The 14894-nt window shown below is 42.7% G+C and overlaps 1 protein-coding gene and 1 pseudogene across 1 annotated transcript; one reads left to right on the top strand and one right to left on the bottom strand.

Annotated features, from left to right (window-relative positions):
* Positions 1–5135: 5135 nt before the first annotated feature.
* Positions 5136–9076, bottom strand: Arf6 (ARF GTPase 6). Its single transcript, XM_048415582.3, has 2 exons — positions 8920–9076; positions 5136–8818 (listed from the first exon to the last, which is right to left on the bottom strand). The coding sequence occupies exon 2, from the start codon at positions 8348–8350 to the stop codon at positions 7823–7825; it is 528 nt and encodes a 175-aa protein (XP_048271539.1). The 5' UTR covers positions 8351–8818; positions 8920–9076; the 3' UTR covers positions 5136–7822.
* Positions 9077–9614: 538 nt separating this feature from the next.
* On the top strand, positions 9615–14224 carry LOC125387899 (small ribosomal subunit protein eS1 pseudogene; annotated as a pseudogene).
* Positions 14225–14894: the final 670 nt, after the last annotated feature.

Below are 14894 nucleotides of genomic sequence, written 5' to 3' on the forward strand. Positions count from 1 at the left end.
TCCTTAACCACTGCGCCATCTCTCAGGTCCAAGAAATAATCATCTTATGGAAAGATCGGTCCTGTGTGTCGCCACTGGCTACCTGAAATTTCTGTGCCGGGGGAATGTGGCTAGTTCATATTGAGACATGTTTTAAATACAAAATAATACATCTAAATCATGAAGATTTTATATGAAATACTGTTAATATTTTTTTTCTTTGTTACTTATTCATTTATTTCATGATGTCAGGGATGAAACCCAGGGCCTTATGAATGCTAGGTAAGAATTCTTCCTCTGAGCTGTCTTGATCCATTTTGTTCCTTTATACAAAATTTTCAGGACCCAGATGAAACTCCCTTCCCACAATGTGGGTCCTGGGGACCTAACCACATGGTTTGGTAGCAAGCACTTTTACCCACTGAGCTATCCGCCAGCACTTTTAAATTTTGCTGTTTTTTCCAGCAGGCTCTGTCCTGGAACTAGTTCTGTAGACCAGGCTAGCGTTTAATCCAGAGATCTGCCTATCTCTGCCTGAGCGCTGGGATTAAAGGTCTGAGTCATGACATAGGCTTACCAGCACTTTTATTTATTTCATGAAACAGAGTTGAAGCACAATTAATAAAAACCCAGGGATAGAAATTGGGGTTTAACCTCAAGATCCAAAAAGCAAAGCAGACAGCCACTGGCTTTTACCTCGATTTAGTAAAAACTGGCGATCCTGCCTGCAGGAATCTCAGAATGAGACTGTGTCTGAGAGCTGTCGCCTTCCCATTTTATAATCCTCTCTAGGGCTGGGATTAAAGGTGTGTATCACTACCGCCTGGTTTCTATGGCAAGCTAATGTGTCTACTGGGATTAAAGGTGTGTTTTATTGCTGCCTGGTCTACAAAGCTGGCCAGTGTGGCTTTTCTGATCCTCAGGCAAGTTTTATTAAAACACAATTGAAATGTCACTACACACAGTCTTTAGCCTAGGTTGGATTGGAATTTGCAGCAATCCTGGTTTAGACTCTAAAGTGTTAGAATTGCAATATACGAGCCACTACATGGGCCTTGGCATTTGATTTTTACAGAAGTCTTTTAAGTCATTTCTATTATCATTCTACAGGGACTCAAGATGACCAATTAGATAATTATGGGAAATTATTGGAAGCATTTTTAAACAAAATACTAAAAATATTAAAATTAATAATCACTGTCATCTAGCCACATTCATAGTACGGGACAAGCTACGTGAATCTAAATCTCAGCCCTGAGATTAACATGACCCTCTCTGTGCCCCAATTTCTTCAGCTATAAAATTGGAGCCTTGTGCCCCAAGGCTATTGGGAGGCTATTCAGAATCTATATGTATTACATGCTCAGAACAATGTCCGACATGTGCCAGACATTCAGCAAATGCTATGATTATTAGAATGCTGACTGATTTTGATCTCTTTAAGTCCAACTGCAACCTAGAACTATTCATAAAACTTTCTTAATGGTGGGGATCAAACCCAGGGCCTTGCCCATGCTAGGCAAGTACTCCGCTAGGGCGTTGCATCCCCACTTTGTTTACCATATTCTAATAACCTTCAAAGATCCAAATGCCCATTTCTATGACCAAAATATGTGATCTTCTTCCTTAGTCTATTTAGCTCTAATAGAAAACTTTTTGCTCATCAATGAGTTTCACACAGCCTATAAACTACAAGTTTTTCCCTTTTTAAAAGTTCACTTGTGGGACCAGTAAAATATACATCTAGAAAAGGTCCACACCACTAATGCTGAGGACCTGAGTCCTGTCCTTGGGTCCCACAAGGTAGAAGGAGAAAACTAATTCGTAGAAGCTTTCCGGACATACAGTCCTGGGCACTCATGCACCCACACACATACAGATAATAAATGTGATTTAGAATGCTAAATGCTCGTTTGTAAATGTCCTTCTTGGAACTTCTAGCTGGGTGTGGCAGTATATACTTGTAACCCTGCACTCCGCTGGCTAAAGCAGGATTATTGTGGTCAAGGTCAGACCCTGTTTGAAAAACAAAAATAAACCACCTTACTTCCATAATTCCTCTTAACTATATGATTCAGTTCCCACATCCTGTTATATAGAACAACTTTCCAGGCAAGGGAAAGCCACATGTGGAATCAATTATTTTCGCTGGTTTGTATGGAACAGGGTTAATACTGGAGGAAACAAAATATATTAGTTGCCATGTCAATAAAATTTTTCCTCTTGCAAAGTTTCAAAATATAATTGGATTCAGAACTGATTACAGTAATATCACGAAAATAAAGGCTACAACTGAATGTTATCTGAACCTATTCCAAATTAATCTAGGCTATCTAAAAGGAAATGCACTTTTAATAGGGAAACACTTCTAAATCCAAATGTTAAGCCACCATAAAAATAAACATCCTAAATAATTCACAAATTTTTCAAGAAATGAAACTGAAAACCTCTGGTTTCACATATTTACATGCAGGGAAAAAAGTCAATAAAGCAAGTTGTGTTGGTGTACACTTGTAATCTCAGCACTTGGGAGGCTGAGAGGACCACTACAAATCTGAGGTCTATCTGGGGTACACAGTAAGAGCCTACATCAAAAAAACCAACCAACAAACCAACAGAACCACCAAAACTCCATGTTAGCCTGTTATCCCAGTAGTCACAAAAAGCTCCCAGGGCTCATTAAAAATATAAATGTGGAAAATCATATAAGCCATTGTTTCTCAAATTTTTGATTCAACTAATCTTAACAACAGTCTTCTCTGAAGACTTCCTATATGCTTACAGTATTTGAAAATGTTGGCTTTAGATGTGGAGTCAGCATTTCCCATAAAGGGCCAGATGGCAAATATCATGAGCTTTCAGGCCATATCCTGTCCGTGTCAGTTTCTTACAATCGTTTTTCTCCAAGTGACATGGATCAAACCCAGAGCTTCGCATATGCTAGGCAAGTGCTCTACCACTGAGCTCTATACTTCCCAACCCTACTTTTCTTATAATCTTTAAAACTCCTTTGAAAATATAAAAACTATTCTTAGCATAATCTCTGTAAAAACAGGCCACAACTAGATTTGCCTTTGCTCCCGTTTCCCAGTCCAGCTTCTACATTGTATCTTTTTGTTCCAGTACCAACTACACTACTTTCTTTCCTCAAACGTTTGTCCAACATAACCTTGGCGCAGCCTTTTGAACATGCCCTTACCTGTCCCCTCTACATAACACACTGTGCTGGTGTATCACCAATACTCACACTTACCATCCCATCTCTGTTCTCTCCCCACCCACCCATGCGTGCCCATGAAGGCAGACATTGCTTGCTTTGCACTGCACTGAAATAGTTTCAGGAATATTAGGCTCTCAATACATCAATCTACCCTCAAACTCAAACAACAGATACCGCAGAGGAAGTGTGTACTTCATGTAATCCAACAGGCTAAAAAAATGCTCAAAGACAAAACTGACAAGTAAGTTAAAGCTGTGCAAGTAGTCATAAGATAGTTTAAATAAAGGTGTCAAAGGTTAAAACATTTTTGCTAGCTAGCTATGTCTGAGACAGGACTACAAATTCAAAACTAATCTAGACTATAAAATAAAACTATATCAAAATAAAAAAAATTTAAGTACTTTTTACCATCCCACGAAGTGAGTTTGGTTCTTAGTCTAATTCTCTTGAAGCATACCATTACTTTAGCAAGTATAATAAACAAATTTAAATTATAATTCCTAAGTCCCTCTACAGATCTACTTTCTTTGATCTTATCCACAAGTGTTCCCTGCCAGTTCAACAAGTTTGGCAACTTTAAAGTTTGGCAAAGCAAGAAGTTACTTTTTTTAAAAACCAGCTCCTCACATTATTTCAATATAAACTGAATACTATCACTCCTACCATCCACCATTTGATTAAACAAGCAAAATACTAGACTCCACTGACAGGTAGGCTGCAAATATGCTATGCTCAGTGATTAGTCTGATATGAAAAATATTTAAAATTGCTACATACTGTCTTGCAAATATAATTATCACGTCTAAGAGACAAGACTTATCTGACTACAAGCTGTACACACACACACACACAGAGAGAGAGAGAGAGAGAGAGAGAGAGAGAGAGAGAGAGAGAGAGAGCGCGAGTGCAAGATAATGAGTAACTGGAATGTGATAAAGTATCACTATTCAGACTATACAATGTCTCAATTTCTGTCTAAAGCATTATAAACCATTGGAAAATATTTTCTACTGTTACCACTGAAAAACTGACCTTGGACATCTCAGTAAGCTACAGTAATAGATATGCTAGAAGTATCATTTTGACCCTTATTTGCTAGTTAGTTACAACAGGGTCTCAAATAGACCAGGCTGACCTCAAACTTCTGATCCTCCTGCCTCCACCACTCAAGTGCTAGGATTACAGGTAGGCTAACCTAGCCTTAATGTATTATCTAAATCATATTGTATGTCTCATCTAGACATTATAGAATAAAACCTACAAAAAAAATTTGACAGATAGTATAGGGAATGCTTACAAGAATATTTAAATGATTTCAAGCTATCCATACACAATTTTACCTTCCACATGGCTATAATTCTGCCCTTATTATCAAACAAGCAACTTTGAACTCTAAAAAAATTTTTTAAATCCAACTATTAAAAATTAAGACAACTAAAAAGAGAAAAGGAACTCTTCAAGCCAATTCCTTACCAACACAATTTTGTACTTTCAAAATGCTAAGACTGTAATTTGAAAAATGAAGGATAGACTCGTGAGGCAGAGACTTGGTAGCACAGGCTTGTAACCCTATTTAGGAGGATGAAGCAAGGATCACAAGTTCAAAGTCCACCTGAGCAACTAAGCAAGTCTCTATCTTAAAGGGTCAAGGATCCAGCCAGCATGTAATGGAGCACTTGCCTAGTCTCTACAAGGCAGAGGGGAGACCTCATATCTTCAACTGTTACTCCCCCTCAGTTGTCACAAAACACTGGTGAAATTAAAACAGGAAATACCGTAAACCGCCACTACTGGGGGGGGGGGGGGGACTTTTTTATCTTTTATAAAGTCAGGTGAGTCTCAAATTCACATTTTACCATATATCCTTGGAGAGTAACATGGCCCAATATACCAGTACATCCCACTCATCTATTCCAAGTAACATAACGTGAGAAACTGCACTGTGTAATTCCTTTATTTTCTGCATGTTAGTGCTTCATCAACACTACAACCATAAAGAACAATTCCAAGTACTGCACTTTTTAGCTGGGGGAGGGGATCACAGTCTACAGACTCATTTACTTATATCAGACAAAATTAACCTCATTCAGAACTTACTGCAAGTTTATAAATTCACACAGATACAAAAATTGATGCAATTAAACAAAATCTTTAGGACCTTATTGTTTTAATTCTTCCATTATAACTTTTTCTGCAGGCTGTTTCCTGCTTCGTATCACCAATGGTTATGGTTCAATTTAACTACATCAATTATAAACCTTTTATATAACTCTTAAAGAAATGTAAGTGAAAATTACAGTTCCTTTCCAAAAGGTTTAGGGTTTTCAAATTTCAAATGTTTCCCCCTCCCACCTTTTCAGACATGTCAAATAAACTAAAAACAATCCATCTCACCTGCAACACTCAGTAATAGCAATCACTTGTATAAAATTTTAACTATGCCCCCAGTTATTTTAAGACACACAAAAAAATGGCTGTCTACCAATCTGTCTGTCACAAGTTAGAATACTACATTTAAGAATCAACATGAGGGTTTCAAGTTTCCTCCAGTTTAGGCATTTATACCTTTGTGCTTATTTTGTTTCAGGATGTTACTATAGCATTGATATTCGTATAACCATATTTATGTACCTTAAAATGTAATCATTTAAAACACTAAGAATTACATTTATGGTGGAGCTTTGGGAATTTTAAAAAGCAACTATATAATGTTCTTAAATATGTGAATCAGCCTCATTTCTAGAGATATTTTTATTAATGTGAAACTGGTAACTTTAGGCTTTAGTTGCATCTTGAATTCAAAAATCCCTCTGCACCAATAGGAGCCTACAACATAGCACCTTTTCTCATCTGCTTTAAGTTAGTTTTCCTTACAGCTTGTTTCTGTATAGCCTTCTGTTTCTCATACATCTTTGGTAAAAGCTCCATTATACAATATGGCCAAAACATGAAGGACCAATACTGTGCAACTATACCATGATATCCGGCTTGATTTAAATTTTCAGACACCCTCATAAACAAAACCATTCCACCTTTTCCTGTATACTGACCTTGCAGGCTACACTTCTGAAATTCCCTAAGTTTAACTCCTTGACGATCACTACATTAATCCTTAAGGCTACATAAGAACCAGATGCTGCTTCACAATTTTGAATCAACACTTACATTTGGTTCAAAATATTACCATAGTGGTCTCAATCTAGCAACTGGTCCTAACCAGCTCATCTTGTTAAGATCTGGGCATCACCAGCGAGCACAATGCTTACCCTTAAAGAAAAATAGGTTTACATTCATTGTCATCTGTAGGTTCTTTCTCTCCGTTGCACTTCTCCTTTGTCACCCTCCAGTCTACACCACTCACTCAGCACATTTCTTTCCTTAAGGAGATACTGCATGACTGAACCAACAGGATATCTATATGCATGAGTTAATCCTACAATCAAGCAAAACTAAACACCTTTTTTTTTTAAAATAAAACATCTTTTCCAGTGTTTTTAATTAATGGAGATGTAGATCACTCATTTATAAAGAAAAAGTCATATATCTTCAGTTTAAGCAGTTGCTGTAATGTGACAACAGGAATGTGTGTTTTCCCAGCTAGGTAAAAGGTGCATGTTATTTGACTTTTTCAATGTTTTATTAGTGAACAAAGCAAATATTTAGTAATTTTAAAGCTACTAGTCTTAAGACATTTGAAACAAGGTAACATACTGATTTTGCCCGAAAGTCACTTAAAATATCTACAAATATTTCGTCTGTGTGTGGCATACACCATTATTGCTCCATTTTCCGGAAAGAGTCTATTTTTAAAGGTAAGAAGAGAGGGAACCAGCAAAGTTATCAACTTTGCCGTGAAAAAGATCTGCACCCTCTTACAGGGGAGCTGTTTCAGGCAGCGAAAGTTAGCTACGGTAGGGGAGCTTGAGTTTACCCTACTCATGCACGCTAAGAGCTGACACTTCAAGGGACTTCTTCCATTACCTGTTTAACACACTGCTGTGCAACTGGAACATTACACTGGTATTACTCATTAGCTTGCCACTGTGGGCTAAATTCACCATACTGGTCTTGGATAGAAAAGGTCACATTTGAAATTGCTAAAGTTAGCGCTAACAAGGAAGGGGGACAAGGCCTTAAATATAAAAGACAAACGGCAGTTTGATTAAGCAATAATTTTCAGTTTACTAGATGAAACAGACTTGCAACATAGTCTGCATGAATGCAAAATAAGCCATCTACAGCAAGTGATAAGAAACGGGGCAAAAAGGAAAAAAGCATACATGGGGGGAGATCCTCTCAAAATAAAAAAATCAAACCATTATTATAAAGGACTTTACCAAGAGCTGCTATTACCCCACCCCGTTTGCTGGAAGTCATAAGAGCATCTAGCACTGTATTCGTGTCAAATATCAGATCAAATCAGATCAGATCAGCTCACCCTAACGCAAAGCAAAAAATAAAAAAAGGGAAACAAAGAAAACCCCACTAAACCGTAGAACAGTAACTCCAGAGTTCAGATTCAAAAAAGAAAGTGGCAATTGAAAGAGGTTGATGATGGTGGCGATAATCCTATGAATGGGTTTTTGATTTCTCTCCTTCCGGGGGATGGGTGGAGGATGCTCATTACGATTTGTAGTTAGAGGTTAACCATGTGAGCCCCTCATAGAGTCCGTCCCCGGAGGTGGCACAGGAGGGCTGCACATACCAGTTCCTGTCCCGAATCCGGGTCAGGCCCAGTTTCTCCTGGATCTCATGGGGTTTCATGGCATCGGGCAGGTCCTGCTTGTTGGCGAAGATGAGGATTATGGCGTCCCTCATCTCCCGGTCATTGATAATGCGGTGCAGCTCCTGGCGGGCCTCGTCGATGCGGTCGCGGTCGGCGCAGTCCACCACGAAGATCAGACCCTGGGTCCCGGTGTAGTAATGTCGCCAGAGCGGCCTGATCTTGTCCTGGCCGCCCACGTCCCACACGTTGAACTTGACGTTTTTGTAAGTCACCGTCTCCACGTTGAAACCCACCGTGGGAATGGTGGTCACCGACTGGCCCAGCTTCAACTTGTACAGGATCGTGGTCTTGCCGGCCGCGTCCAGGCCCAGCATGAGGATCCGCATTTCCTTGTTCCCGAAGATCTTGGATAGCACCTTCCCCATCGCGTCGGAGGAGCCGGGGCCGGGGGCATTCAGGTGTCCCGGGTCCCCTCTGCCTACACCACCGCCGCCGCTGCCGCCGCGAGATCGAAACGGAGCCGCCCCGCCGCGAGGACGCCCAGCGGCCCTGCGCGAAGCTGCCTGCTAGGGGCAGGGGCCCGGCCTGCGCTCACTCGGGCATCGCCCGCCGCCGGGGGCCCTGCGTCTGCGCCGGGAGAGAGAGCCGCCGCCCTGCTGAGGCGAGGCGAGGCGAGGCGCGGCCGGCCCGGAACTGCCCTTCCCCCCCGCGGGCGCCGCGCGAGCGCCGCCGACAGCTCCTGCTCCGCCGCCGCCTCGGCACGCGGCCGGTTCAACCGCGACCCTCCCTCCGGCCCGCAAGCACCGGGCTTCGGCCCCGACCCGGGTCACCCGACGAGGAGCGCGGCTCGGCGCCCCGTCAGGTCATGGATCCTCGCGGGAACTCGCTGCCGCCTGCAGGGACACAGAGAGGGGAGAAGGGGAGTTACTGCCGGGACTCCGTGGGTGCGGAGACCGACGCGGCCCGCCTCCCGGGGATCGGCCCGTGAGGTTACCTCCAGCCGCCGCCCCAAGCGCGGGTTTCCCTCCGGCCTCCACCTCCTCCTCCCAGCTCTGCCGCCGCCGCCGCTGCCGGAAAAGGCGCCGAGGAAACCGCCTCACTTCCCCTCCCGACTGCGCCTGCGCGACTCGGGCCGACCGTTCGGAAGAGCGCGACCTCTGGAAGGAGAGTGGCCCGCGCGCCTGACGTCACGGGCGCCACGCGCTGGGGGGCGGGACTACGGCGGCTCGCAGGACTCGGGGAGGCGCCTCGCGGAAGCCGCCGGCGCGGGGCTGGCCGCGCTCCCACCTGTCGCTCTGCGAGCTCTCGCCGGTTTTTCTCCTCCGCTACCCCGAGGCCGGGGAGCAAAACCACTTGGGCGTGGGCTTCGTTGTCCCTCGAGGCCGACGCCCCTTCCCACGCAGCCGAGGCTTGTTCCCAGACTCCCCGCGCGAGGTCCCTTCCGCTCGCCCCGAGCCTTCCAGCGCCCCGGTCTCCTTTTTATCCCGTCCCCTCCCGACTTCCTCCAGTTTTCTGGAAGACACGTGGGAGGTCGGCGTTGCACAGAATCCGTCAGTCCAAGTAGCCCGCACTTTTTCTAGTCTCGGTTTTGCTCCTAGACCCTGCTTTTGAACGTTTAAACTCGCTCTCTTTGTAAACCTCGTCAGAACCACCCACATTTCTTAGGAAAAGAGGATCAGAGTCGACGAGATGACTCTGGTGCCAGGCACCGAGAGTGAGGACCAGCCCAGAACCCTTACGGTTTAAAGAGAAAACTCCCTTAAATTGATCTCTGGACTCCACGGATAATAAGAAACCCTAGTTGGGTTTTGGTTTTAAATACTCTTTAATTTAGTGTGTGCGTGTGCGCAAGAGGTCAGAGGACTACTCGCCAGAGTCAATCCTCTTCCACCATGCTGGTGATTGAAGTTATCAAGCATCACCATCTTTCTGGTCCTGGAAACCTTTTTGTATTAAATGGATAGTGTTAAGGTTAGAATAGGGTGAAGCTTTAAATATCAAATAAGGGCAAAAATAAACGCAAGGGGAGAAAAACTGGGAAGTTAAAAGAAGTTGTTACAACAGCGGATGATAATTTACCGCTTCTATTTTTTAAGTTAAGAAAATTGGAAGCAACTGGCGAGTCATGGTGGCTCAAGCCAATCCCAGAACTGATGACGGTGAGGAGGCCAAAGAGTTGCCATAAATTCTATGTCAGCCTAGCCCTAAGCTAGAGTGTATGTCGCTGGTTGACAAGTAATACATCTAATGTTTATTTCAGGCTGGATTCCCAGGCCGGCCTCATTCACTGTGTAGCTCAGGATGATCTTGAAATTATTCTGCAGCCTCCACCTCCCAGGATACAGGGTAAGGTTACCGGTGTGACCCAATTTATGGAACAACGGGGACTTGAAACTACACCAGACTTTCTGCGTGGGTGCTGAATGCAGATTCGAACTCTGGTTCTTATTCTTACAGGCGAAATGCTTTTTATCCACTGAGCCATCTCCCCAGCCCCAATAATAAAATATTAAAGAATAATTATAATACAAAACAATTAACAATAGCCAGAACATAGTCACTGAGACAGAATCTTAAACTTTGTATACCATGCCACTTTTTAAAAAATAGGTCAATTTGGAGTCTGGCTGAGATGGTTCAGTGGTTAAAGCTTGCCACCACCCCTGACTTGAATTCAATCCTTGAGATCCACGTGGTGGAAGGAGACCTAACTCCTACAAGTTGTTCTCTGAACTCCACTAGCACACAGTGGCACACACACACACACACCCCAAATAAAGCATAGTTTTAAAAAAATATAAGGTTTGCCAGGTGGTGCTAGCATACACCTGTAATCCCAGCACTCAGGAGGCAGAGGCAGGCAGATCTCTGCGAGTTCGAGGTCCACAAAGTGAATTCCAGTTCAGCCACAGCTGACAGAAACCCTGTCTTGTAAAACCAATAAATGATAGATAGATTTAAAAATGTAAGATGGTTTATGCCTTTGACCCCAGCACTTGGGAGGCATAGGCTGATGTATATCTAAGGCCAGTCTGGTCTACACATCAAGCTTCAGGACAGCCAAGGTTACATAGTGGGGTCTTGTTTTTTTTTTTGCAAATAAGATAAATTTTAATATAATCAAAAGACTTCTAAGTGATAACAATTTAGGCAACTACTAAACCCTACCACAAATGAAACATTTTATTTTCTTGATTCCTCCTGGGGAATAATTTTTATTTGAATTCTTATTATCATATTAGTGGTACATAACAGTTGGTCTCATTATGACATTTTCAAATATGTATATAATATTTTTCAACCGTACTCACCCTTGGTTACCTTCTCTTAATCCCCTCTACACTGATTTCCTTTTTTCAACTAGGACCCCTTCTGCTTTCTTGCCTTTTTTTTTGTTTGTTTGTTTTTAATTTTTTGAGACACATTGGGGTTGTTTACAGGAACATGGGCACCTTACCAGTGGCTATGACCCTGAAAACATGCCTTTCCCTCCCCTTTCAATCATTAACTGCCTATAAACTTGGAAGAGGAGAGATACATGAGCCCTCCCCACCTCCGTGATAGGGTATTTACAGACCCAGTCTCCTGCAGGGAGGTAATCACGGCTGTACACCGAGCAGTTCAAGAGTGCCAAGAGCCAGGTCACGCCATCCCTGGAAGTCTGTCCCATCCTCTCCGTCTCCTTCCCAGTATCTTAGATTCTTCCATGATATCCTCTGAGCTTTGGAAGAGGTAATATAGATGTACTGTTTATGGCTTGGCACTCCTAGGCATTATGAGTCTCTGCAGTCACTGCTGCCCACTGCAGAGAGAAGCTTCTCCGACCAAAGTTGACAACACTATGGGCATAAGCAGTTATTTAGAAGGCAAGTTGATAGGTACATCAGGTCTATTTAACAAGACACCAGCAGTAGCTTTCCCGGTGGGGCCCATGACCTCCCCGGCCATATCTTTTTGGCCAGGTTTACAGTGTCAGGCACGAATTCCAATCAGAGAGCGGGTGACTCTCCTAACAGGACCACCACAGCTGCACCAGTGGGCTCATCTTGCCTGGTCAGTCAGTATTGTTGCACAAAGGCGTCTCAGCTGAGTAAGCATGTGGATGACAATTCTCCCCCAGTGCCCTACGAACACTCCTAGTACTTTAAGGGCTGGCCAGCAAGGAGGATGCTTCCCTACCCAGTTTCAGTTTAATTTCCTTATGTACTGTGACGAAGATACGTGGCATTTTCAGCAACTGAGTCTTACCAGCTGCCATCTTACACCATCACAGCAGGGCTTCTTGCTCTTATCTACAACATAGTCATTGGGTCAGCCTTTTCCCACCCCTTTCCATTCTCCTCAGTTCCTGGTAATGACTATTCTCTCCATCTCCATGAATTCAACCTTTTATACGTTTACAAGAGTGAGATGAAGTGGTACTTTTTCTTCTGTGTCTGGAACATTGAAAAAAATGTTTTTAAATTTTATTTGGTTGATTTTTTTGTGTGTGTATTTTTTTGGTTTTTTGTTATTGTTTTGTTTTCAAGAGAGGGTTTCTCTGTGTAATAGCCCTGGCTGTCCTGGAACTCGCTCTGTAGACCAGGCTGGCCTGGAACTCACAGAAATCCACCTGCCTTTGCCAACCAAGTGCTGGGATCAAAGGTGTGTGCCACCACCACCCGGCTATTGAAACAGTTTTTGAAGTAAAATTTAAAGCCAGGAGTGGTGGCTGAAGCTTGTTATTTCAGTTCTTGGGAAGGCGCAAGGCAGAAGGATCACTGCAAATTAAAGCCAGTCTAGGTAACAGTGTCCCCAAAACAAAGAAGACTCAGCATGATGGTTCATCCCTTCCATTACAGCAGAGACAGAGGAGGCATATCTATGTAAGCTCATAGAGTTCTAGCCAGGGCTGTATAGTGAGACTCTGTCTCAAGAAAAAAAAAATCAAACATATTTCAACTTTGAAAATAATATTCCATCCAGTTAAATAGTTTATGAACAAACTAGCATTTGCATGTATCTGTTTACTATTGTTGCCATTTTTATTCTTGCAGGACTGGGGCTTGAACATGTGGCCCTGAACTGTGGTAGAACATGGTAGGCCTGCAGTTTACGCTGAGCTGTGGACTTTCCATAGCTGTCCAGGCCAGCCTTGAACTTACAGCAATCCTTCTGCCTCCTCCTCCCAATAACATTTGTGTTTATGAAACAAAATATTATATTTCTTTACTATACTGGTACTGTTTTATTCATTTATTTTAAGCAGAAACAAATAAATATAAACTAAACCAAAACAAACTAAAGAAAACCTGGAAACTAGAAACCTGTAATCTCAGCACTGAAGAGACTGAGGCAGGAAGGATTGCCCAAGGTGGTGCTGAACTTGCCATCCTCTGCCTTAGTACAATAGGATTATGATACACGCAACTTGAAAGGCTTTTACTGAACAAAAACAGTAAAAATTGAGACTCAACGTAGAACTGGACAATGTACTGATGTCCTCTTGGTTCTCAGAGAGCACCATGACAGCAGGAACAAATGCCTGATGAAAGGCGGCAGGAAGAAAGAGGCTGATCCATTTTCTAAGACAGATTGGCATGATGGGAGCTTGGCATGATTGGCATATGGCTCCAGTTATGTTATTAAAAACATTGGAAAATCAGAAGTCACAATAACTCAAGGAAGCAAAACTGCATCTGACGGCCTTGAGGGCCGCGTGTTTAAAGTGAGTTTTGCTGAGCTACAGAATGACAAAGTTGCATTTAGAAAATATAAGGTAATCACCGAAGATGTTCACGGTAAAACTGTCTGACTATTTCCGTGGCATGGCTCTTACCTTGGACAAAATGCATTCCATGGTCAAAAAGTGCAGACCATGACTGAAGCTCATGTTGATGTCAGGACCACTGATGGTTATTTGCTTCATCTGTTTTGTGTTGGTTTCACTAAAACCAGAAATAACCAGATGCACAAAAGTCCTACGTGCAGTATCACCAGGTCCACCAGATCTGGAAAAAGATGGAATTCACGCCCTAAGAAATGCAGACAAATGACTTGAAGGGAGTGGTTAGCAAATTGTTTCCAGACAACGTGGGGAAAGATACAGAAAAGGCTTGATAGTCCATTCATCTGTTTCACAGTGTATGTGTTAGAAAAGGAAAAAAGCTGAAGAAACCCAAGTTTGAATGAGAAGACTCATGGAGCTCCATGGTGAAGGTTCTGGAAAAATTACTGGTGACAAAACTGTTGCAAAAGTTGAATGAGCTGATGTAAAATCCAGGCTTTTAGTAGAGACAAATAAAAAGTCCTCTTTGTGAAAAAAAATTAAAATCATTTCATGTGCAAATGTTCTTTGGTACTTTTAATAGATTCTTTTCTGAGGCAGGATCTCTTGTAAGCCAGCCTGACTTTGAACCCCTTACCCTCCTGACTATACCTCCCAAGTGCTGAGATTAGAGGCATGACACTTAGTCCACATAATTAGATCCTTAAATTCTTGATTTACATAGATGATTTACTCATTATTGAGTATCAGTTTCTCTAATCCTGTCAGGGGTAAAAGTCTCCCCTCTTCCATGAGTCAAGCAGTCTGTCTTCTTGAAAAAATTGAGGCACAGAAAAAGGTGAGCAAGTTCCTAAGATTAACAAATGAGCCTTGCAGCTATTCCCAGCAATCAGGAAGCAGAGGCAAGTGGGTGAAGAAGAACTCTAAGCTAGCCCAGCGGCCAGGACAAACAAGCAGCTCCCCCTCCCTTACAAGTGGGTCTCTGAGTTTGAGGCCAGCCTGGTCTACGGAGCAAGTTCCAGCACAGCCAAGGTTACACAGAGAAACTTTGTCTCAGGAAAAAAGCAAACAAAATCAGTAAATGATGCAGAACAGATTCAAATCGAGACTTATTTATATTTATTTTGTTAAGGACTGGTGATAAGACAAGGTCCTGGGTAGTTACCATGCTGGCCCAAAGACAAAGCCATCTTGAATTCCTC

Source organism: Myodes glareolus, chromosome 11 (assembly GCF_982192425.1).
Source record: "Myodes glareolus chromosome 11, mMyoGla1.1, whole genome shotgun sequence".
NCBI classification, from domain to species: Eukaryota; Metazoa; Chordata; class Mammalia; order Rodentia; family Cricetidae; genus Myodes; species Myodes glareolus.

Bases quoted from the DNA above. Each gene is read 5' to 3' on its own strand.
- Arf6 (XM_048415582.3), bottom strand. From the start codon at position 8,350: ATGGGGAAGGTGCTATCCAAGATCTTCGGGAACAAGGAAATGCGGATC.